This window comes from Lagopus muta, chromosome 1 (genome assembly GCF_023343835.1).
Source record: "Lagopus muta isolate bLagMut1 chromosome 1, bLagMut1 primary, whole genome shotgun sequence".
NCBI classification, from domain to species: domain Eukaryota; kingdom Metazoa; phylum Chordata; class Aves; order Galliformes; family Phasianidae; genus Lagopus; species Lagopus muta.
Window position 1 is genome coordinate 29,200,524 of NC_064433.1, and position 25,041 is coordinate 29,225,564.

Sequence of the window (25,041 nt, forward strand, 5' to 3'; positions counted from 1 at the left end):
CTTGGTGTGGGAAATGAGCTCTGGGAGAATCTCTGTTTCTTACTGATATTTTTGCTACCAGATAACTGAACGTATAAAGCAGGAAACAAACCCAGTCTTTGAAAAAATGCCACGTGTGTGCTGTTTCCACATTTGAGGTGTTTTGCACCAGTCTGTTTTGGACTGCACTGTTGTTTTTGACTTCGTAATCTCTCTTGAAAATGAGTTCCTCTCAAAAGATTTTCTTTCATTTCCTAACCACTGTTTGAAAAATGGATCTGGTTTTAAATTTACAGCATCATGGAATATACTGTCAAACGTTTGACGAGTCTTCAGTAAGAATATTGTGTTAAATCATTATGTTTCTGACAATGATAAATAGAAAAAAGTAGGTAGCGCTGGTGGGAGGATTCTGTTTGGTTCAGGTTTTTGTTCTCTCTTCTTCCTCTTTTTCTCTTTTCCTCCTCTCCCCCCTTCTCCCCCTTTTTGTTTTGTAATACAGAGAATCCTTTATATACAGTAGCATCATCTGTGCACAAAATATCATGGAATCACAGAATTTAGGTGCTGGAAGGGACCTCTAGAGATCATTGAGTCCAACCCCCTGCAAATCAGGCTCTCTACAGCAGGCAAAATACAGATAAATGTGCTAGGAAAAGCTCACATAACATTACAGAAGTCAAGTTCTAGCGCAGTGTTGAAATACTGAGAAATATCAACATTTTTGTTCCTCTTGTAAAATGTAGAGATATGCAACTGATTTACCTTTCTTCAAAAATCTGTTGTGCTTTCTGAAAGGAAATTTGTCAAATAAAGTAGGATTGTATGAAACCGAACTGCTTGTAGTAGTTGGAAGACTTTGATGTGTTCCTCTTTTGGTGGTGTTTAGATTAATAACCTCATTTGGAATTTGAAAAAGGTGAAGGACTACTACCAAGAATTCTTTTATCCTTATTGGTTGAATCACACATGCAGTCAAACTACTTGCAAGTTACACTTGTCAAGGACTTCTATGAGAGATGGACATCCAATAAATAAACATAGTTTGGTGAAAACATTGGAATATTACTTGCATTAATGCACTATGAAAAATTTAAAACTAAGTTAGTGTTGTGTGAAGATTGAGATTGCTGGTTCAATTTGCACAACAGTTCTATTCATTTTACATGTCATTTTACAAAACTCTGGTTTAGCATTTGCACTTTATTCTGCTATTACTTACTAAATAGCGTTGCAAAAGGAACTTGTTCTCTTCTTTGGCATTTCTTCCAAGAAGAGTTATTTCTTCTGTTCGAGTAGTCCTGTATACTGGGTATGTTTGTATTAAAGTCGGTCAGAAGAGAGGAGAAGGCAAATATTTCTTACAGCTGAGACTGGTTAAATTCAATGCTCTCTGGTTTTGGCTCTGCAGTAGCTCCTAACTTAGAGGACTATTGGTGTGCTAATGTAGACAGTCTTTCATTTAACTGTTTTCTAAAACATGTTGTTTCCAGGTATACAGACAAGACTGTGAAACCTTTGGCATGGTGGTGAAGATGCTGATCGATAAGGATCCGTCGTTAGAGAAGTCCATTCAGTTTGCTCTGAGGCAGAATTTGCATGAAATAGGTGAGCGATGCATTGAGGAACTCAAACATTTCATTGCTCAGTACGATGCCGCCAACCAAGATATGTCAGAATCCTTCAAAGATGGCTCATACTAACACAAAAATACAGTTAGAACTCTGCATACAGTACGTGCGCTGCAATGCATACATCTGTTTCTTGTGAGGAAAGGGGAGTTTGTGTTGAAGATTGGAAGCCAAGGCCTGCTCTACTTCATAGCTCAGATGGCTGTACCTTGCTCATTGCAGTTTCCACAGTTCTATTCTGTCTACCTGTACTTGTTATTCCTTTGAAAAAGATGGTTTTTTTCTTCAAAAATTCTGTAAAGTGACAAGCTATGCAGTTACCTGGCAAAACACATTCAGTCTGATGTTTGTGCACTTGCATTTTGATGTTTGTAAGCATAACCAGAAACACCGCGTTTTTTATTAAAACAAGAATGTTCTTCCTTCCTTAGCTTATGCAGAAATATGTCCTGTGTTCATATATACTGTAGGCAAGGACGATTTGTAAAATTGCTCACAACTATGATTTAATTTATTTATTATAGTTTAATTTTGAATTTCAGATGGATTCTGTAAAATTACACCAGGGTTTATGTCTAGTCTTTGCCAGAGGAACTCTGCCTACTTAATGTTAGAAGAACCTACTCTACTTCTGTGAATGCTTTTTATATGTTGGTTTTCCACACTGTATATCATTACTAGTGAGCAGTATTATGTAGAACTAAATCCAATTTTTGTTAACTGTTTGCAACTGTCTTCTTTTGTAATGATTTTTGAGCTATACCTTACAGAATGTAAGCACAGGCAGACACTGAGGACTCTGTTTTTACCCTTTCCCCTTCTTATCCCTTAAACCTCACCATTTTTTGTGCAACAGTTAGGAAGCCTTGTAAATCTTCAGAAATCCAGAAGGCACAGGAATTTGGAGTGTCAAGATGAGGTCTGGGCCATCTCTCTATTTAGTAACTCCAAATTGCTTCAGATCAGGTATAATGTGAAGTTAAACCCTAAGTAGACCCCAGATGCGTTATCTCAAACCTAAATGATTCTGTAGTAGTGTAGTATCTGGAGCCATTTTTGACCTGATAGAGAGTGACTTACGGCTGGGAAGAATGGTTGAGTAGAGGCAAGGAACTGCCAGTGCTGTGCCATTGCGTTGCGGAGATGAAACGTCACTTAGGAATCGTTGGCACTGGTAGGTATCCTGACTGTTGGTATGTGTATGTGGAAGGTGATACTGTTTTTCTTGAACGTTTTAGGAAGAGGGAGAATTTGAGTCATAGACAAGAAAAAGTAAACGATTGTTTTCTATACGTGTATTTAGAAACATGAAATTCTGTCAAATGGCCAACAACTAAAGCTCACCGTTTCCCATATGCATGGTATTAAATGAAAATGTCAATGGATTCAGCCCCTTATTAAGTAGCTTCTCAGATTACTGCCAAATGGTTTGCAGAAAAGTAAATACAATGGCAGCGGTTTTGCACATACAAGGTACTTGACCACAGCATCTTACACAGACAAACCCTGATATGGTGCATTAAATATATATTCCATCAGATTCCTGAGATGCCTGATTAGTTTTAACGTCAGGGCTGCAGGGTTAGGGAAAAGCTCACTGATCCTACTGGGTGCTGATTTGGGGTGGGAGATGGGAAAGGAAGGTGACCTGTGATGATACAGCAGCTAGACCTGACCCAGCCCTTTTTGCAACCACAGGCAACGTTCTCTGAGACAGAAACGTCGCAAACAGGGCTCACTATGGACCAGATAGTTTTCAGGTGGTAGATCTGAGCTTCTGCTTTGGGTTAGAAACACTAAAGAAGAAAACAGTGAATTCATGCTTAATACATTTTTTGTCCATTGTTACTGTATGTTGTGTTAGGAGTCTCTTTCTTTTGTTCTCATAGTGAAATTTAACCAGGCTTCTAAAAGTACCTGATTTTGCAAGAGCTTCTCTATAGAGCTTACAACACTGTTGTGTTTTTGCAGTTAGTCAGTAGGTCAACATCTTCCTAGGATGTTCTTAGCATTCTTTTTTTTTTTTAATTGATTTATTTTTACTGATGAGCTAAGGAGACACTTTTATTTTTATTTTTTTAATAAATGCTGTTTCTATGAAAGTGATTGGTGGCTGTTTTTTCCCTGTTTAATACTTGGCATGGTGCTGAATGTTCATGAGTAACCTTTTGTGATGTATCCTTGATGCTGATGTCAGTAAAATGTTACGCCACTGAAGCTTGAGCAAGAACTACATTTTCTTATTCTTGCTTCCTGTAGGAACAAGGAATTTTATTTTGTATCAGTATAAGAAGTTGTCCTTGGTCTCTTGTAGAGCCTCGAGGGGACTGCTAGAAAGGGGCAGGAAAAGCACTGACAGAAGGAACCCACGCTGTGCACCAGGAATTGTTCTTTGTCCCTTCAGGAGCTCTTGGAAACACAACATACTTCTAGGACTCATTAATGTGCAGATGCCCTTAATAGAATGAAAGGGGAAAAGGAAGTGGAAGGAAACAAGGGCAGAATTAGCTGCTAAGGCTGCAGAGAATATGAATGAATCTGTCTTCTCAGTGGGGGTGAGGTGGCAGCCTTGAGCAACAAGTGGAGCGGTTAGGGTGGAAGTCAGCAATACAGCCACTGCAGGTAGAAGAGGAGCCAGTACAGCGTATCAGAGGAACTGCTTCCTTGTGACTCTGTTTCTGTGCAGGATTTCATCTTTGGGAAGGTGAAGATGTATGGCCTAAACGTTTCTTGGTATCATGAATGTATAAGCTCCGCACACAATGAAGGCATGCCTTCCAATAATGTACATTCTGTACCTGTGTCAAGTGCAGGGAGTGGGCACTTCCTATCATGTCCATATCATTTCCTTCATATTAAGGTGGAAGAATGGATTAGAAACATTTCCCAAAAGAAACTGTTCAAAAATAACGAAGGAGCAATCTTTTATATCAAGCTGCAGAAAAACAAAACAATCTTACAGCCATCTTTAAACTTAGTGTCTAATGTCTGAATTGGGTAGTAGTACAAAAAGCTGCCTGTTTTGTTACGTGTGGTTACAGGCACCTGTTATTCTTCGCATGATGGGAATGTCCTCAGTGATCCTCAGAAAACACAATTTTCTAAGTGTTTCTAATAGTCTTAATTGTTTGTGGCCCTGCAGCCTAGCACAGGTGAGAGGTGACAGGTGACAGGACAAAGGGAAATGGCCTCAAGTTGCGCCAGGGTAAGTTTAGGTTGGATATCAGGAAACGCTTCTTTACAGCAAGGGTTGTTAAGCAATGGAATAGGCTCCCCAGGGAAGTGGTTGAGTCACCATCCCTGGATGTGTTTAAAAATGGAGGAGGGAGCAGAGGGTTGTTAGGGCAGTATGGTTAGGTTGAGGTTGGACTCAATGATCTTTAAGGTCTTTTCCAACCTGAGCAATTCTATGATTCTATTCTGTGATTCTAGGTAAGGGAGAGTGATGTGTCTCAAAGTTGAGGTACCTAAGCTAGCCCTGAGGAAGCTGCTCAGCCAGAGCACTGCTTCCCTGGGCACTGTGCTGTGCAGCTGTACCTTCAGTGAGTGTTGTCTCAAGGGAAGAGAGATCACAGCTCCTGCCTTGGGCTGGAAAGAATGGCTGCTTTTTTTCCTTTGGCTTGTTGTTTTGTTTTAATAACAGTATGGGGAAGAGAGTCATCTTTCAACTCATTTATCTGGAGGTTTAGAGCGAGGTGCTATGGAAGCAAACTCTCTGAAGACAGCTTAGAAATGACACTAGATATCTGCATTGAATAGTTGTGTTGTTTGAAAGAAAAAGGAAGAAGTGATCACAGACAGTGATTGGAAAGCGTTTATCATCTGATACTCCGTAAGGCTTTGTGCTTTGGGAGAGTATGTATGTGCTGCATCTCTGAAGATGGTGTAAGACAGTTTAGAACAAGTGCTGCTGGGATGTATCTGCATGAAGCCCTACTGCAGTAGCAGCAGGGCATGTTGTTCCAGAGGATTGTGGTGACCTGTAATTGCAAATGCAGTTAAGAATGGAAAATCCCAATCCGTGTTTGAGTATCTGGGGGAAAATGCTAACAAGTCAGTATCACTCCTCAAGTCCTGGAAGTCTTTAGCAGGCTGGCTGTTGTAATGTCCTTAAGCACAACCGCCATTTAGCTGCCAGAAAAGTAAATGCTGCCTAAGCCACCAGGGCAGCCTGCCAGCTGGAGGCATCCCACAAGCTGCCCATGGGCCCCTGTGATGTAGCATGATATTTCTTTGATCATCTTTCATGTACACAAGACTTGTTTGTACTAGAAAAGGACTCGTATGGTGAATAACACCTCTGGGAATAAAGGATCTTCTGCTTATTTTACCCTGAAGAAGACAAGCAAGTAACAGCTATTTTAACTCAGCTGTAACAGTAACTTCAATTTGTTGGGTGTGAGCAATACTCATGTGTCCATTCCATCCCTTATTTCTAGCTGCTCTTATTCCAAAACTTTTTATATCCTTAAAAATGACTTCAGTTCAATCTGCCAGTTCTGTGTATGTAAGAAGCACCCGTTTCTCCATCTCTTCATTAATTACCTGTCTTCAGGTGGTCAGACAGCCTGCTGTTTTAGCATTTACTATTTCAGTGTTAAGTAACAAAGTCCTGCTCTTTCCTTAAAATAAGCTGCTCTCAATGCTTTACCTTGAAGGTGAATTCAAGACAACTACTTTACCAACTTGCCTTCTAGGACAACCTTGCATGTCTCTCCCTTGATGTAAGCAAACATGGAAATGATTTCTGAGAAAAGAGGGAAACAATAAGAAAAAAAATCCACATCCACAGGAGTTGGGTATTTGTTGTACTGATATATTCCAGGCTTGTGTGGTTTTTACATTTATATAGTTTACATTTTGCTTGACCCATAAATAACACTTGCAAGATTAAGAGGGCCATAGTTTGGAGAGTATTTACAGAGCCCCACCATGCATACAGAGCTTTCAATACCTAGTAGACAAAATTAAGCTGTTTTGCACTAAACATTTTTCAATATTTTTAAACTCCCTGACTAAAATACAAGCACTATTTCATCCATAATGCTGCTGTTAAACCCCTAACAAATCTAGTTCGATATTGTAACAAACTTCTTCAAATTCAGGGATATAAAAATATTCAGCTTTTAAAAATCTTAACTGTACAATATATACATTCGTATTTGCACTGTTAAATTATGAATACATTTAAGCCTATGAAATACTACGTCATAAATAGCAATTTTTTTGATTTAGAATTGCAACTAATACGTTTTAAAACCTGGATAATACATTTGAAAAGACAGAATTTTGGAGCCTAATCCTTTAAGCCCTTATGAAACTGTTTGTTATGTAAGTAGATTCATTGACTTAAATGGGGTTATGTGCCTGAGCAAAGGATCCCACCATTTGTACCTTTCGCTTTCAGTGCTTTGTTGCAGAGGAAATGACACAAAAGCCATCACTGCTCACTGGCAGTCAAGTCCAATTCCAACAGCTGAATTAATATCTTCCTTTCAACAGGCACAAAAAAAAAGCAAACCAACACAGGATGGAGTTATTTTAAAAAACAACAAAAACTGGAAGGAAAAACATAGAAGTTAAACGTGTAAACCATTTACTGCTGCTTTAGGATGCATCAAGGCCTCAAGCATTTCAGCTCCCACAGTCTGATTTTTCACACCTTAATGGGGGAATCTATGGAAAAGCAGCTTCTTCCTAAATCAGTTAAAAAAAAAAAATAATAATAATTCCAGTTTTTGTAGGGAAACATCAAAGAGGAAGAATGAGTTCTATCGATGAGGAGAGGGCGCTGTCTGTAGCCCTCTGTTTGATGGAGAGAAGTTGAGTATCACCACGTACGGGTACGTACAGCTACAGTACAGGACTGACAGTTTTATTTATTGATCTTCACCAAATCCTCTCTCTCAGGTAACTGAATGTGGGTGAATAGAGAGCGTAAAGTAAAGTCTACAGAAGTCTGTATCAAGAACGCAGCAACAATATTTTGACAGCTGAAACACAGTATGTAAACCTAGCGAAATCTGAACAGATCATCGTTTGGCATAGTGACATTTCCCAATGTTACTTTACTTTCACAACGTAAACTGAATGGGTTATCAGTTAAACTGGCAAAGCATTAAGAACCTTAGCGACTCGCCTAAGTACAATTATTAATATAAAAAGATGTGGTTCAAACTGTAGCTAGAGTTGACTGGTCTTCCCAACTGTTAAAACAAGTTAAGAAATGATGCAATTTTTCCCTTTGTGTCCCCTCTTCTTCTTTGATTTGGTTGTCCTTTGTCCAAACTGAGAACCAGATAACGCATTAGTTGGACCAGAAAGGTCATCTGTGTAGTACGGGTATCTCAGTGACCGTGGCTGCGGAATTGGCTGTCCTAGGAAATACCCTTCCTCTTCAGAATCTGATGACGAGGATGAAGTTGAGCACCAGGAGTCATCTTCCTCACCATATAATCCAAAAAACTTATCAACCGCCTGATTCCTCAGTGCATAATCAGAACTGGTATGGGCATACTGGCCGTACAGCTCTGCATTTTGAATATAGGCCCGAAACTCACGCGAGCTTTTATTTTGAATAAATTTGTCATGATCCTGAGGCGAGTAATAACGAAACCTCTCTTTTGGAGAGTATCTTCTTTCTGTGGCCAAATTAAGTGCATTGTCTGAACGAGATTTCCTACTTCTTCTGCGATGATGAGAAGGTCGATTTCCACGTTCTTCAAAATGATAAACGCGCCTACGAGTCCGTTCACTCATTGGAGGCTGTCGAATTTCAACGTTCTCGTAACTTCCATTATCAATAACATCATCTGAAAACTTGACTTGCTGTGGTCTAGACTGGGACTTAGATCTTCTCAGTACAGGCACATGCGCTGGCTTTTCCTCTGGTAATGCTTTTTCCTGGCACAGCTCTGAGCTCAGACTCTTCAAAGACTCTGTGCTCCGATGGAGCATTGAAGAGTTCAGAGTTCCCATGTTGCTCATCTTCTCACAGTCCTCTACCTCCAATTCTTGGAAAGTTTGCAAAGAATAGAGAGATGGCCGTGGTTTGCCTTCTCCATCCATTGACGCCCCTGTGGTGGGATGGAAAAAGAAGGAAAAAGAGTATTATTAGGGGCATATCAAATGATGATACAAGGAAACGTTAAGAACACTTCATGAAAGCAGACTTTGTTAGTGTTATGCAATGGACACAAGCTAAACTCTCTCTGACCACTAGGAAACACTTCTGTACTTCCGTGCAGTGACGGAGCACTGGCACAGGCTGCCCAGAGGCTGCGAGGTTCCCCTCCTTGGAGATCTGAAGCCACCTGGATGTGGGTCTGGGCACCCTGCTCTGGCTGTCCCTGCTGAGCAGGGGCTGGGGCAGGTGGAGCCAGAAGTCCCTGCTACCCTCAGCCATTCTGGGATTCTGCTCTTTGAAACCATTACGAAAAGGACGAGCTTCACATAAGAGTAACTAACTGTTGTTTTTACTTACTTTAAGAACTTGCTATCACCAGGATATTGAGAATGGAAGAAGTTTAGTGAGTTTAAAATATTTAAACAGCTCTAACACATGTAGAGCTAAGCCTCTGAGAAAAGAATTACTTCAAGTTATTCTATATAGGTCCCTCTGAAAGTGATGCATTGTACTGATTTCTGTGGAAACTACAACAGACACGAAGAGCACAGTAACACTGCTCTTCAACAGTCACCACTGTTAGCTGTGCAGTTGAACCAGCAGTGAAGAAGAGCCTGCATGCTGTGCACATAAAAATCTGCCCTAGCAGAGGTGATCCGCTGTTGCCACTGCTGAAATGTACCACCAACCACCTCACTGTGCTCACATCCACTGGTTGGTTTCCAACCCTGAGTTAAGCGTTGATGGATGGCAATAGATGCATTCTTTTTTCAGCATGGAGGAATTCAGTGACAGATCTTTGCTCCATATGCACCTCCATGTCAAACATCGTTGTGTCAGACTGCCCCTCTGCTGCCATCTGTCTCACAACAACAACATGGGATGGAATATTGGTGAGAAGGTTCAACCTCTGCTGAGGCTGACCACCACCACCACCACCACGGGCCAGTATAATGAAACAGGGGACAGTACTCTCAGAGCAGCCCTCATAGAATCCATGCTTACCATTTTGTAAGGCTTAACTGCTTCTGGTATCGCTAAATTCAGTATTCCAGCCGTTGTTCCGAAAAAGCTAGGCTCCCTCTCAGAGAAGGATTCTTACTCTCAAAAAGTCATCAACAGTAAGCTAGTCTGGTTTATTCCAGGTTTGTGTCAAATGACCCTTCTTCCTCACAACAAGAGTTTCATTCACCCTTTAACCCCCATCCAAATGCAGTGCCTGTGATTCCTCCTTCCTTAACCCCTACACCTAGCTCCTTTCATCGTTTCCTTCTTAACTGCGTGGGTAACACAGCACACAGCTGGCTCTGACCTATAGGAGTAGCTAGAATCATTCATGCTGCAGAAGGAAAGCAGTTTGTCTCTTTCAGCCAATTCTCAATTCTCTTGTTTTGTGTAATTTTTGTCGGGAAATAGAGATGGGAGGGCGACACACAAAACATGGACATACCTGAATATCTGACTTCTATCCTTTTGGCTAATTTCAGTCACATTTGCCAAGGAGGTTCACAAAAGTGGATTATGTTGCTCTTTAGTCAACGGAGAAAGATAATCTCATAAACCTCATTTCCTAAGGCTAAGAAGGTTACTACTATTTCAGATTTTCTACATAATTTTACAAGCAAATCAGGAAATCTACAGTGTTTTGCAGATTACCTTTAAAATTATCCTAGCAAAGAATGCAACTTCCTGTACTTAAGGTACAAAATTTGCTTGAAGCAGTGGTTTGTATATAACATGCAGAGTTCAAGACCGCTTTTACTCTCCTTAACATTGTTTATGTTGTCTCCTTAACACTGTTTATATTGTTGTCATTATAAGCAAAGAGAAAATTTAAGCAGAAAAGGATTTAAATAGAATTTAAATAGCATAAATAAATCTCATGGAAGAGTATGTGCTTGATAAAAGCTATTGCTTACTTTACGTATATCTCTTGCTGTGAAAGCTTTTTAAATATCACAGATATAAGCTTGTTTCAAAATATACAACATCCTTGCTTGATTTGACCTCTCCATCAAAACCATTCAGTTTCCCCTGCCATTACCTGTTATGTTAGACAAAGCCAAAGAATCCATCGAGTCCCGAACGCTTTGTTCTTGCTGCTTCAGATCAGACAAACATTCAAGCGAACCTCCATACCACGGTGTCTGGTCGTGTTTGTATCCTGATGCCCCATGTTCCAACTCCAGCTCCTGGATTTTTCTGCTGCTGGCAGGGCCTGGATGGCTGCCATACGCAGAGTCACCCAAACCATCTTGCGACTGGGCCCAGTACATGTCTGATTGATATTTCTTACTTGCTAGGCTTGGGTTATTTTTTTTCAAGTCCAACTTGCTCTTGACCATGCTATCAGAAATCCAGTGTTCACTTGATCTAATCTCTACTTCAGCAGGTTGCTGGAAAAGGCTTTTATCACCAAACTTCAGAAGAAGTTGAGTCATGTAGTCTTCATGTTCAGCCCATTCTTCAGGGTCTTCAGGCATTTCTTGCTCTACCCTTCCTTTCCAGAAGTCTTCGTTAACAAAGCTTGCCTCTTGCCTTGAAAGGCTTAAATCATCCAGCTTACGAGAAAGCGTATCGTCAGCATTGCCTGAAAGACCAGGAAATTTATAATTGAGGGCTGGGGACAGGAGGAGAGACTGGCGGCACTGGTCAGCCGAGCGGCTGCTTTTTCCCATGCGAATGCTCCTCCTGGAATCTCTCGATCGAGCAGACTGGAACGCTGAATCAGAGGAATCGGAGGCATGAACATCTTCACCCAAGCTGCAGGTTTTTGAACAGTAGATCTGCCCTTGCTTTGGAAGGAAAGGGCAGCCAAGCAAAGAGGTCTTGCACTGAGCACAAGAAAAGCAAGTCTCTGTAGCGTGCCAGTGCTGTCCATCATAGGTCATCTGAGCATGGTCAACACCTAGAAAGGGAGAAACAGCAATACTTTGGGTTCTCTCAGAAATTACTTACAGAATCCACAGTTCGGAATGTATTTTTGTTTTTTCAGATCGGCTTTCCCCAGGTTTGTAAGTTTAAGACCTAAAAAGGACATACATACCAATGTGCTCCCCACAGGTCTCACAGTATTCTGCATAAAGAGATTCAAAACAGCTACAGCAGAATGGGCGCCCATCCTTCATGATGTATCTCTGCCCACCCAGGATTGTTTCACACTCGAGGCAACAGAAGTGTTTCATGTGCCAGTGGCGGCCTTCAGCTTCTGTACACTCATCAGCAAAAATTATCTTTCAAGAGATAAAAATGAACTTTAATGAAAGTGGGGAAAAAACCTCAGGACTCAGAGCAAACAAAAGATCCTATTTGCACAGTTAGCACATCAAATTTATTTCTCTTTAACTGGCTTTTGAGTACTGTGATAGAAACAGCAATTTCCTGTAGTTACTGTGGCATTTTGATCTTTTCTTAAACAGCAAAGAAAGAAGAAAGACTACTTTTTAAAGCAATAAATTAAACGAGGTCACAGAACTCAACAAATAGCTGCTATTATGATGACATTTTTAAATATCTCTACAGATTCTTTACCTAATTCAATCTACAAGACTCAATTCTAAATAGAAGCAGGTACGTGCTTTCTAAATACAATCCCTTTGCTTGTCATATTGCCATTTGGACAAAAAATAAAACACCCCTCAGCTTTCAAACACCACTATGCACCACAGCCCTTACTGCTTGAGGGAACGCATCTGCTCTTAGTGATTGCCCAAGCAAACGATGCAGTTTGTTAACAGAACAGTAACAGGTGGGAGGATTGAATGCAAAGTGTGAATTTTACCTCATCACAGGCTGAGCATCGAGGCTTAAGTAGTTCAGCATGGTGTCTGCCGCAGTGAATTTTTCCATCTTGGTAGAAGTAGATGAGGTCAACGAGGAGCTCATTACACGTGAAGCATACAAAGCATGATGGATGCCAGCACACACCAGGGCCAGCTCTCGAGGCAAAAACTGCAACTTCACCGCCATTTATTTTTGTACCACACTGGGAACAAAAACCAACAAGTGAACGTGGTTCCAATCACAGACTGTTAGCTTAAAACACCATGCCCAACACAAAGGCTTTATTTCACAGAATCATAGAATGGCCTGGTTGAAAAGGACCCCAATGATCATCTAGTTTCAACCCCCCTGCTATGTGCAGGTCGCCAACCAGCAGACCAGGCTGCCCAGAGCCACATCCAGCCTGGCCTTGAATGCCTCCAGGGATGGGGCATCCACAACCTCCTTGGGCAACCTGTTCAGTGTGTCACCACTCTCTGTGTAGAAAACTCCTTCCTGATATCTAACCTAAACCTCCCCTGCGTAAGTTTAAACGTATTCCTCCTTGTCCTACCACTATCAATCCATGTAAACAGCTGTTCCCCCTTCTGTTTACACGCTCCATTCAAGTACTGGAAGGGAGAAAAATTTTAGAGAAAATAATTATATTTTTACATTCTGATGAGAGAAAAAAAAAAACCCTAGGTTTTGGGCTAGACAAATTCTGTGCATCAACAAAACTTCTGTGAATAGAAATTTATTTTATACCCAGCAATATTTTGATATAAATGCCTGTTTTTCATTTGTCACTATTTTAGTGCGAGTCAGCGACAGTAGAAAGTACATCAAAGACTCAGTTCATTGCTAGTATCAAAGGTTTTGCTTTTGCTTAAGCAAGCACTACCTTCATTCTATTTATGTGCCATTTCAAAAACATCCCTTTTTTGTGTGTGTTCAGGCATAGACGAAATAAGACTGCATTTACTATTGGGATACTGTAGTTATATATCACTGAGCCCAGTGCTGGGCTTGTGGCTCCAGCAGTATTACCTGTTCACAGACTGCATGCATCACTGCTCTCGAGAGGAGTTTAATAGTGCCTCGTCCAAGTGCCTCTTTTTTGCGCTGAGAACTGAACATCTGCAGTTCTTTCTTTTCTTCTTCACTTAAAGACTGGCAGTATCTCACCTTCCAGAGAAAAGGCAGGAGAACTTTACTTTAGATCCCGAGCTTTTAAAAGAGCACCTCAAAAAAATAAGCGTATAGCATGCAAAAAATATATCAGGAATACTGGCCATCACCATTAAAGCTCTCTATCTTGTCTTCTTTACAATCTTAGTATTCAGTTATTGTGGCATAATACAAGCACAGCATAGAGAGAAATTTTGAGTTACAAGAAAAAAAGAACAACAACATGCTTAACTAAACAGCTGTCCAGACAAGAAATAAGACTTTAAAAAAGCCAAACCAAGAACTGCTGCTGCCCTAAAACAATGGAATTAGCCTGAATCAGCCACAACATCCTTTAGATTTATGGTAAAGTGCCTACAGCTCAGCACTGCAGTACACAGGATCTTAAGCATTGACACCCCCGCCCCTTTTCTTACAAACAGCTTGTTTGTTATTTCCACTTCTACTCCAAATTACACCGCATATCTGAGATGCAAACCCTTCACTGTCACAAAGCATCCTCTTTGTGTGCTACAATGAAATCCCAAGAATTTGTAGGTTCCTGGTAATTGGTGGGTGGCTGCAAACACTATAAAGCCAACTTGTGTTAAGTTTATTGCAGTGACACCAACCTTCCCGACAAGAAAAGGGAGCGTCCTCCCAGACAGCTCTTATCTGCACACCAGTGAAACGCAGTTAGACACCAGACTCTGTACACAGCAGGCTGGTTTATAGGTCAAATGCCAGCACAAGAGAAGTTTCAGGCTTGTAATAAATACACAGTCAGGTAATTCTCCATGTGGAAGAGGCAAGCAAGGCCTCACTCCTGACTGTGCATTCCCTGGTTCCGTTTACCTCATTATCGTGGGGTGGCAGCTGATAGAGAAGTTGTTTAATCCTGTGCTTCTCTCCGGGGCTGTTAACATAAGGGACCTTCTCCTCTGGCAGGCAGGCAAAATACAGCTGTACCTACATAGGAGGAATGGGAAGTCAAACCAGGAGACGCACAGCACCCGAGCACCCTTCAGCTGCTGTTTTATCTCAGGTCTCATTACGAAGGAAGCAGGCTATGCTACATTAGACCCGTGACAGGGCCTGTGCTGAAAATACGAGACCCTGATGAACCAACTCAGCAAACCTGGCTTGCCTCTGATAAAACTAGCACCCAGCTGCTGAATTGCTTTTCTGGAATGCAATTTGCAGTGACAATTAGGGGGTATCGTAAATTATGCACATGTAATGTTCTCATTACTCCCAGCCCCTTCAGGGCTGGTCAACAACCCTGTTGAAATTCCAAGTTTCCCTCTGCAATTTACCACACAGGGCACGAAGCTTTCCAGAAAACAGCCTCTATATAAACAAATTTAATTTGCTCTGCGCATTTTACACATTGCTGAGACAAAAGCTGTTTTGTAGTCTCCTGCTGATCAGGTTCACCCAAAGCATCAGCTTTCATTGCTTCCATGTGGCCTTTGGTAAGAAGGTGGAAACATCCTTCCCCCGGGAGGAGGCTGGATCCAGCCACATTTCAATCGGATGCAAATTAACGGTGAGCTTTGCACGGGCTGCATGTTTTTGATAAAGAAATCAATATTAGCTGTACACGCCTATCAATCTTCACTCTTTTTTTTTTTCTTTCCAGAAGAAAATGATGACAGGAAAACTGTAATGAACACTGTGACAAAGCCCAATGGCAAAAAATATTTGTGTGGAACGGCTGCAGATTTATTGTTTTTCCTATGCAGTTTCCAGCTTGTCACGAGGCCTGGGGCAGTAAACAAGAGCCGACTATTGGCAAAAATATTACTTGCCATCCAGATGTAAATAATGCTTAGGTCAACAGCTTATTACTGTGCAAGACAGATGAAAAAGAAGCAGCGATCGGTCACTTGACTCAGGAAGCAATCAAAATCATATGGGAAAGGTTGCACAAAATATTATTTGACTTTCATTTAACCAAATTTCTTAACATCAGAAGTCTACTGCAAGCCCACTTAGCGCTGAGTGCATTTCAAGAAGCTGCAGGAAAAGATAAAAACACACGGTACAAAGTGAAACTTTAAAGAGACCTTATGCCCTTTTCTCAGCTTTTTGCCCTGTTCTCAATTTAAGTCATTCTTCTTAAGGGAAAAAATATAATGAGTTTGAATCTAGCTAGATTATGGGGATACTTTATGTAATGTACTTAATTGTTCTGACAGAACAGTTAGCTTGCTGTTTGCCTTAAGGTCTGATTCATCAGGATTCTTATATATGCTTAAGCGGGCAATAAAGAGAATTTCCCTAAAAATAGCCCATCATTTGCCATTCTTGCTGATCTTACCTTATTCATTAGCAAGAAAATGTCTGCACTGCAAGGAAGATACATCCTTTGCATCTCCATCGCTGTGGGCTCCAAGAGCTTGGCAGCTGCCTAAGAGTGGGTGGCTCTGCCACACTCAACAAGTGTGAAGAAGCACCGCTGCCTACCTAATGGCATCTGAGCTCTGGGCCTCACTGAGTGCATAGCTTCAGTGCAATATCAAATAAATGAATGCTATCAGAGGTTCAATTTCACCTCCCATAGCAACCTTCTCATCAGTAGATCTACTTTTATTTCTGCTGCCACTGTGACATAACACATACAGAGGGAAGGGGAGAGGGGAAGGCACAGCCCAACCAGCCCACAGGCACTGGCCACAACGAAGGTAAAAGAGAAATCCTGGTGTGAACAAATGGCAGGCACACAACAATTTAAAAAAGCTCTATATGCATTTGTGATTGTCACAGTGACAGAATACTTTCACTTCTGTATGCTGTAGTAATGCCCACATTCTCAATGTCAAATGCCAAATTATTTGAAGAGCGGAACAACTGCAGTTATGTACTGACCAAATATCACAGTATGACATGAGTTTCAATTTAACCTAATAACTTACCTCAAAGAGAAAGCACATTTCTGTGCTACTTTAAGACAACAATACATCTGTCTCTGTGGCACATATTTATTGAAAAATCCTGACAGGGAACAACTTTGTCTGTTTAAATATAAATGCAGTGTTGAGGATTTTAAGGTCCCTTAAGGCAGCCTCTTTGGAGTGGGAAACAAAACAAGGTGATGAGTTTTAGATGTTTTTATAATACAAGAATGTAACAGGCTGGCTACTGCTCCCTTAGACAGACCTAATGAGTTATGTGAACAACAGCTGGTACCTGCTCTGGTCTGAGGCCTGGCGGGACCCAGGCATATTCTTCCAGGGCACAGCCAGAGTCGTCATCCGATGTTGAGCTTCGCTGACACGCAAAGACAAGATTGTTAGCTTTGGGCTCCATCTCCAGGGACATAAGTGTGAGCCGTTCAATGTTTCAGCTGCAGTTCATCAAGCAGTCGATCTGCAGAAAGAGATTAACAGAGCTTTAATAAACTTCAACACGCAAAGACTGATTATCAACATAAGTGATCCTACTAGAGTTTAGTATTCCTTGCATCGGCCAGAGCACGATTATTAGAGCATCACTGCAACAAGCAATACAAAGGTATTTAAAGAGCTCTCAAAAACAGGAAAACAACAAAAGAGAAAAGTGAAAATACGGCTTACTGAAGGGAAAGAAAAGTAGACACCCACTACCATGTTTGACAGCCAACATCTATTTCAGTATTAGCAGCCATCTTTTACACTTCTGCCTGCTTCATATGTAGTGTATATAGAGATAGGAAAGACTCAAGACTAATTAACAAAATGAACAAGACAAGCTCCTTCTGAAGTCACTACTAATCTAATAATACAGAACACATGAAAACTACTTGTCAAAAACTGATGAAGTTCTTGGGGAGAGACAGCTGTGCAAGTAGCATCCTGTTTTTAACACGGCAGGCATAAAGCAGTGTCTGCAACATTCCTTGTTTTAGCTGTATCAGAGCGGAAGGGTGTTGGTCCAGTTAAATATCTGAAATCCAATTATGGCAGATTAGGCTCTGTAAAATACATCATGATTGTTCTGTTAATTTAAAACCCTACAGGGAGATGCTTCTGTTGATTCATGAAGCCTACAAAGCCCAATATCAGTGGGATCATTTTGACTCACAACTGGCAAAAAAGGCATCTGTAACTTTCTGCAGTAAAAACCTTAAGATAAATATCTTACATTCATTCTAGCAAGAGTTCTTAGGAAATATCAGTGGAATACACATTACCAAAACCAGAGAGGATGTTTTCTGCCAGGACAAACATCCTGAACACCTGAGCTTGAAAATGAGCTTGCCTTCACACTATGCCATGCGTGAGCTGCACCTTCTGTTTTAAGCACTTTTTTCACCTACCCACCTTCACAGACACACAACTGTGACATGGCTAGATGCAGGCTGCTGGCAAACTGCAGAAAAACGTCACGTCCTCCACTTAGAACCTTTGGGTCTACAGGGAGAGCAACCCACACTGCAAGTCCCATCACCACCATGTTAGAGCAAACAAGCTGCTGCTGGATTGCAGGGGAAAGGAAGGAAGCAGGGGCTCATTCTCCTCTATGCACAAGGCACTGGTGAGTGCCACACTGCTTCTTCAGTACAACACGCAGACCCAGACTTCTCAAAAAAACATGGCCACACACGTGAAGTCAGCAAATCGGAGAAATGACAATATTTGCTACTACACATTCTGCCTATCCCTGCTTTTAGTATGCTCATACCTTCCCACACCCAATAAAGGAGATGACTTCACTGCTACCCCCAGCCAGTGCTTGAAAAAAGCACACTTTGCTCCAAAACTTCTGTTTTGAAAACAGAGGTGCTGTTTTTTGGTGTGCTGCTAGGATGACAACGCACAATTACACTGCATGGCCACACTGCAAGAGAAAACTTACTGCATATCTTACGGGGCAAGCAGACCTGCCAACCTTCCCTTTAAAAATGGACTGCTTCTTACAGAGCTTGTCAGACTTCAGGCATATTTTGGCAATCGGACTCTAGGTGAAAATGTGACTGTCCAGCGACTGGACAGCATTAGCAGATCAGTCACATTAACTGAATTCTGTTGTCTTACATACTGTTATAAAAGCAAGGATAGAGAGTCATGGACTGTCTATTGAAAATGCAGTGTATGACTGGAGTCAAAGAAAAAGCCTCTAGAAGCTCCATCCTGTATACTTAAAATGCAAAGGCAGACATCCTTGTACATACTAAACTTCCTGAGTTAATTTCCTTCGGAAACAGGTAACAAGACAGCAAGTGATACCAAACTGTGTCCCTGCCCACACCCTGGTGGAAATGAAGTCAGCCATCAGGTACATTTGTTGTTACAGTTCCTGTAAGGCTGGGGGTGGAGGAACAAGAGAATACTGTCACACGGGTATAAGAAATCACCACTAGCAAAAAAACCAACAATGCTGCCTACTACAGAAGGACAGCGATGCTAGGGCTGGGTCGGCATCTTGTGCTCCACATCATCTAACCTCCAATAATTCTGAAGTTAGTCTGAATAATAATCCAGCCATCACCATGACAGGCATCAATGAGAAGCTCAAGTCCTCCTGAGAAGCCCCACGCAGCCGAAGCGGTGCCTCACAACTCCCCATCAGAGGTAGCTGGATGGCTGGTTTACAACAAACGCCTCTCATGAGGCCTGAGCTGATATTTCCAATTCCTCTGGCATTGTGTCACGAGAAGCTGCGCTGATCAAGCTGTCGCTTTTCAGAAGCTGACTCCTGCCCCATGGAAGAAAGGAGCCACAAGATGAAGCACCTTTGTCAAAGCTTCACTAGGCAGACTGACCTCAACCACGGCAGCAAGGAGCAAACCTGACATCACATTCAGCCGGAGAGCCTGTCAGCTTTGCAGTCCTGGGGCACCAACACACCGGGTAACTGCTCGACACGGACTGCTCCAAAGCCTCTCTGTGGGATCACAGGTTAACTGCTCTGCCTTGCTTTCTCCAGCTGACAAGAAAAATAAATAAATGTGACCCTGTGCAGACCTGCTAGCTTTCCTGGGGATTTTTGAGCGCTAAGGCTACGTGCTTCTTCTGTATGGCAAAAAGCAGCACTGAGCGCTGTTAGGATTTCAAGCATACCAAAGGTACGTAAACACGGGATAGCTGCCTAATTCCAAAGAAAAGGCTTTCATTAGAGATGGAACACTCTCCTTCTTCACCAAGACTGATGCTGCCTGGGTCACTTTTACCTGCTCATTTTGGGCAGAACAGGGCAGATCCACAGGCCCTTTCTTCGTGTGACACAGAGTGGGCTGGCAGTACAAATGGTAGGGAATAAAGGAGCAACACACCTGACCTCAAGCTGCAAGAAACAACTTCACCATCAGGGTGCTCCTCCCGAAATAAGGTGATTGGCAATGTTCAAAACAAGGTGCATAAATCTCAACAAGTCCAGACTACACAAAGGACAGCGTTCACTTTAAAAGAAAAAGGTTACCATAGTGCTAATACTGAGCCTGCTATAAACTGGCTGACAATACACCATAAAGCAGCATGGCCATGCTGCAAATATTGTGCTGCTGCTGACAGCGAGGTTTCTAAAAACAGCACAGCCTAACAGCAAGCTATTTGCCCAACTATTTCAGCAATTACTTGTTTAGAAGTTCTCCTTCCTTTCCTGCTGAAGTGTAATTTGGTTTGCATTTTCAAGCTGCAAGGCTCTTCCTCCCCACCCCCCAACTGCACCGCTTCTTCAAAGCGAAGCTGTTTGAAACGACTGCATCCTAAGGAGGATTCAGATGAACATAAACAACAGCTGAAAAAATAAGTGCTTTCTGAGGGATGAGTAGAAAGGTGGTCTTCTTTCTTCTCATGCCATGACATCTACATAACACTGCAAGTTCTGGTTTGCTTTTTTCAATTCTGCGGAACATTCTGAGGTTTCAGCTTTGCTCCAATACCACCTCACAAAAAAAAGCTTCCTAGCCTACTAGGAGATATTTCTCTGGCAGCTTGACAGCTATGAATAACATCACTGAGTTAAACAGCTAAATTCGATTTAAAAAGAAAAGCAATTATGACATTTTTTTTCCATTGATGTACTAAAATGACCATATAGGACCAAGTTCTCAGAAGGACAAGTAAAGAGAAACTGCGCTCCCAACTGCAAACCCACCAGCACACGAAACTCAGGGTATCAAACTTAGAGCACAGCCCTCAGACACCGTAGGAAGGTTATCCTCGTGCGAGGATTTCCAGCTCACCGATTATGCTCTGCTGTCACCCCTGACCAGATAGGAGAGGTCACGATTTGCGAGCACGGTTAGACAAACATCTCCTCGCCCACCCCCTGCTGTTTTACCCCGTCCTGCAGGGCAAATTGTTTAACGACTTTTATTGTTAGAACGCTTGTTAACAAGGCAATAGGGGATGCGAGATGCATATCACACACACACACACACCCATTCACAACCAAGGCTCGGCGACTTAAGATTAGCGCTGGCAGCCCATTCACCTGCTCGGCGCAGCCCTCCTGCCTCAACCCGCGTTCGAGGAGGAAGGGCGGCACACGGCAGCGATAACCGTGCGGGAAGCTCCGCACGGCTGCTCCCGGCGCACGTTACTCGGACGGCCGCAGTCCCGCTCCGCGGCCGCAGAGCCGTACTGACACGCGGCTCCAGGTGCGAACAGCCGCACCGGGCCGGCACCTCCAGGCGGAGCCGGGGAGCGATCCCTTAACTCTCGTCCCCTCGCCCCCCGGCGGAGCCCTGCAGCGCCGCGGGGACACCGCGTTCGGGAAATGCCCACCCGTCCTTAAGGGCTGCACGGAGTTAGCGAGAAAGAAATCTCGCCTTCTACAGTCTCCCATTGATTTTTTTTTTTTTTTAATTCTATTTTAAACAGCAGCCAGACTTTACTCCAATGTACACACGCGCTCAGGTTTCACTCCGTCACCTGTTGGCTCCCGAACAACACCCTTCTTTGTTAGGGCTCGCTGCCCTCATTTGAGACAAGTTTCCAGAGAAAACACTTGGAGAAAGCGTTCGATCCGTCACCGGGCCGGAGCCGCGAGGACGCAATTCCGCGGTGGCCTCCCCAGCTCATCGCGGCGCAGCCGGCCCCGACGGCCGGCCGGGCTGCGGGCTCCCGGCAGTGAGGTGCCTCCCGTCCCCGCCCCCGCGGCTCCGCACCGCCGCCCGCGTTACCTCCTCGCCGCCGAGCCCCGTCCCGCGGCTCCCGCCGGGGCCCCGAGCATCCCCGCTCGCCGCTCACCTCGGGCTGCGGCGGGGCTCCCCCGGCGCCGGGCGCAACCCGAAGGAAGGGGCGGGGGGGGCTCCTCCTTCCCCTCCTCGGCCCGCCCGCCGAGAGCTACCTGGGCCGCCCCCCGCCCCAGGCCCGGCCGGCCCCCGCCCTCCGTCCTCCGCCCTCCCCCCTAGGTTGCGGGCCGGGGCGGACGCGGCCTCGGCTCCCCGCCGCCCCCCCGGGGATCATCCCCCGGCCGGGGACGGGAGCCCGGCGCCGAGCGCTCGTCCCCGCGGCTCCTGCGGGAGGGGGCAGGAATTCGGCAGGAATTTCTCCCGGCGGCGACCTCGGCGCTTGTGCCGAGAGGAGCCCGAGCCCGAGCCGGGCCCCCGAGGGACGCGGCGGCCGCGGACACGAGAAACCGCGTTTTACCGACGGCGCTTCGCCCGCCGTTTGTGCTGGAAATAGGTTTCCCACCCCGCCCCGCATTGTGCTCTCCGGGAAGGCCGACCCCGCGGTCCTCCGCGAGCGCCCGGGCTGATAAGGACGGGAAAGCTATTGTATTAACAAAAGGAACGGAAAGAAAGCGGTGCGCCCCCGCCTTCAGGGACGCCTCGAGCGGGCCCCTGGGAGGAAGGCATCCCGGGGTGACACCGGGCCGCGAGAACCGCCTGCACCCTTACGCGGCGCAGCCCGCATCTGGCGGCCGCTCCATTCGCCACTCATCGGAAATGGAAGCGTCGGGAATAGTGTCTGTCCTTCCCCGCTCCGAGGCCGAGTTGACCAGCGGCTGTCTGCGAGGATTGCCCTCTCCTGCAGGGCGCTGACCGTGGCTTAGCAGGCCGCCAGTGCCAGGCCTCAGCTGCGGAGAGGAGATGCTCCCCGGGGCTGTGAGCAATGCACTTTGCCGTCGTAAGGCCAAAAACCTGTACAACGTGCCCGTAACTTCTTCCTGAAAGTGCTTTTCGCATGAGTAAAACATTTGGTTTTTATTCAGAAGTGCCAGCAAACTCAGTGCAACTCCTATTAAATCCACCACAGCGCACCACGAAGTGGTTTCAAGCAATCGCTTTCAGCTCTTCTTTTAAACTCTCAGATTGCTGTTTCAGTGCTCAAGTGCTGGATGGTAATCGAACCCTTGAATGTTAGGCGAAGGAATCAACTGCCGTAACTCCCCCGGGCATTTGCACATTTCTGAGCTGTCTATCTCTTTTGATGCAGGTTCCTTCCACAGCAGCAATTGCGTTGCTATGGCTTTCTATTTCTTACACAACAAATACAACGGCATACACGCTTTTAATCTTAAGCATAAACTATGCTCCAGAAGTTGCCTCAGAAAAAAAAAAAGCTAAAAAAAGACAAGCGCAAACCTTCTTGCCCTTTAAGGCACGTTCCACATTCTTGGCTCCGGCTGGGTAGAGCTAATTCTTCAAACAACCGGCTGGTTCAGGGGATCTGTAATGGATACGGAGCCGTTTGCCCCAAGGTCTTAGCACAAATTTAGTCTGGGTAACAACTTTCTTTTACCGCTGACCAGGCCACGTGTGTTCTCTGGCCTGCGTGAAATTTGCTCCGAGTATCAGCTGGGTTTCACAGTTCGCAATTATCCACCTCACAGAACATCCCTTGAGATAACACCAGTAATTGCTACCTTTGTTGGCAGTCTCGGAAGAGAGACCAAGGAGCAGGGAATTAATTAACCTCTTGTGCTTTAGACGCAGTTTCCCTGGGTAGGACAGCGGCAAAACACCCACTGCTCAAACCTGATTACTTCTATGGACAAACAGAGGAGATCACTCTACATCAGCACCCTTTAATGATCACCACCTTCACTCCAAGAGTTTTAATTAAGTATCATCTCATCTGTTTATTTATTAAAAAATAAAAGTGAGTCAGCTCTGAAAGGTGAAAGCATGCTGTAAGGTGAATGGGAGCGAGACCAAAAAAAAGAAATCTGTCAGTCGTAATTCTTTCAGAGAACTCAATGAGAAAACTATTCAAAATAAACCAGGTTTCGTATTTTGAAACAAAACAAGGATTTTGCATATTTCTGACAGTGCAAGAAGAGCCCACGGAACAGGAATTACAACAGCTTTCCAAAGGTTTGACCACAAATCAAAGCCTCAGCCTGGTACACATTGCTACCTTTAAGGATTTTAGGAGAGGTGACCAGAGCACGTATGATTCCGACTTCAGGCTACAATGCAAGGAGCTCTAGGGTATTTCTGCAGCACCCAGACCCTCTCCACCTTCAGCAGCATCAGGTCTATACCTTCAGGGAGCAAACAGGCCAGCGTAAGGGACACAGTCCCATGGCAGTCTCAGCTATTCTAGGCAAGATCCAACCCAGCAAAAAAAATGCTGGTTTGGTTCCCTGAGCCAGGCAGCACTAGCACGACAAAAAGATAGACCCAGCTCCTCAAAGACCACTGAATATGGTGTTCAAAAATACAAGTGTAATGTAATTGTATTTGTAGTATCATAGAATATCCTGAGTTGGGAGGGACCCAAAAGGATCATAGAGTTCAACTCCTGGCTCCACACAGGACCACCCAAAATTCAAACCCTATGTCTGGAAAGAATTGTCCACATGCTCCTTGAACTCCGGCAGCTTGGTGCCATTCCCACTGCCCTGGGCAGCCTGTTCCAGCCCTGACCACCCTCTGGTGAAGAACCTTTTCCTGATTCCCAACCTGACCCTTCTCTCACACAGCTCCGTGCTGTTCCCTCAGGTCCTGTTACTGTCACCAGAGAGATCAGTGCCTTCCCCTCAGCTCCCCTCAGGAGGAAGCTGTAGGCCTCCATGAGTTCACTCCTTATCCTCCTTCTGAATGCATCAATTTTGCTGTGTACAGAAAGCCCTGTGGACATCTATCTGCACCTCCGGATACTTAAGCATCCTGTCAAACCTGACCCTAGGCCTCTTCCAGATTAAGAGCATGAGCTGTATGTGGAAGTACATCTTCATAGGTGGGAACAGTTGACACAATGTTACTGCTATATATTATCATTAGGAGACACCTGAAGCACTGGGTGCCTTTAAAGCAGAGGTGAAGCTTTGAATCAAAGAACGGCTTAGGTCGGAAGGGACCCCAAGGATCATCAAGTTCCAACCCTCCTGCCACAGGCAGGGCCACCAACCTCCAGATCTGGTGCTAGACCACGCTGCCATCCAACCTGGCCTTGAACACCTCCAGGGATGTAACATCCACAGCCTCTCTGTGCA

The 25,041-nt window shown here is 44.0% G+C and overlaps 2 protein-coding genes across 12 annotated transcripts in view; one reads left to right on the forward strand and one right to left on the reverse strand.

Moving 5' to 3' along the window:
- Window positions 1–7,130, forward strand: part of PPHLN1 (periphilin 1) — a 76,740-nt gene extending 69,610 nt beyond the window's left edge. For all 6 annotated transcript variants that reach the window (XM_048926549.1, XM_048926563.1, XM_048926573.1 and 3 more), the window contains one exon: window positions 1,473–7,130. In XM_048926549.1, coding sequence (XP_048782506.1) covers window positions 1,473–1,682 — 210 coding nt within the window. In that variant the 3' untranslated portion in view covers window positions 1,683–7,130. The remainder of the gene's footprint in view (window positions 1–1,472) is intronic.
- PRICKLE1 (prickle planar cell polarity protein 1) overlaps window positions 3,625–25,041 on the reverse strand; it is an 85,423-nt gene continuing 64,006 nt past the window's right edge. For 3 of the 6 annotated variants that reach the window (XM_048926518.1, XM_048926494.1, XM_048926503.1), the window contains exons 2-8: window positions 16,861–17,040; window positions 14,524–14,637; window positions 13,549–13,686; window positions 12,518–12,721; window positions 11,783–11,969; window positions 10,781–11,644; window positions 3,625–8,686 (exon numbers count right to left, since the gene is read on the reverse strand). In XM_048926518.1, the coding sequence (XP_048782475.1) occupies window positions 7,830–8,686; window positions 10,781–11,644; window positions 11,783–11,969; window positions 12,518–12,721; window positions 13,549–13,686; window positions 14,524–14,637; window positions 16,861–16,992 (2,496 nt within the window). In that variant the 5' untranslated portion in view covers window positions 16,993–17,040 and the 3' untranslated portion in view covers window positions 3,625–7,829. Of the gene's footprint in view, window positions 8,687–10,780; window positions 11,645–11,782; window positions 11,970–12,517; window positions 12,722–13,548; window positions 13,687–14,523; window positions 14,638–16,860; window positions 17,041–21,527; window positions 21,746–21,778; window positions 21,972–25,041 lie in introns of those variants that run through there. The other 3 variants (XM_048926511.1, XM_048926499.1, XM_048926522.1) reach the window with 3 other exon arrangements.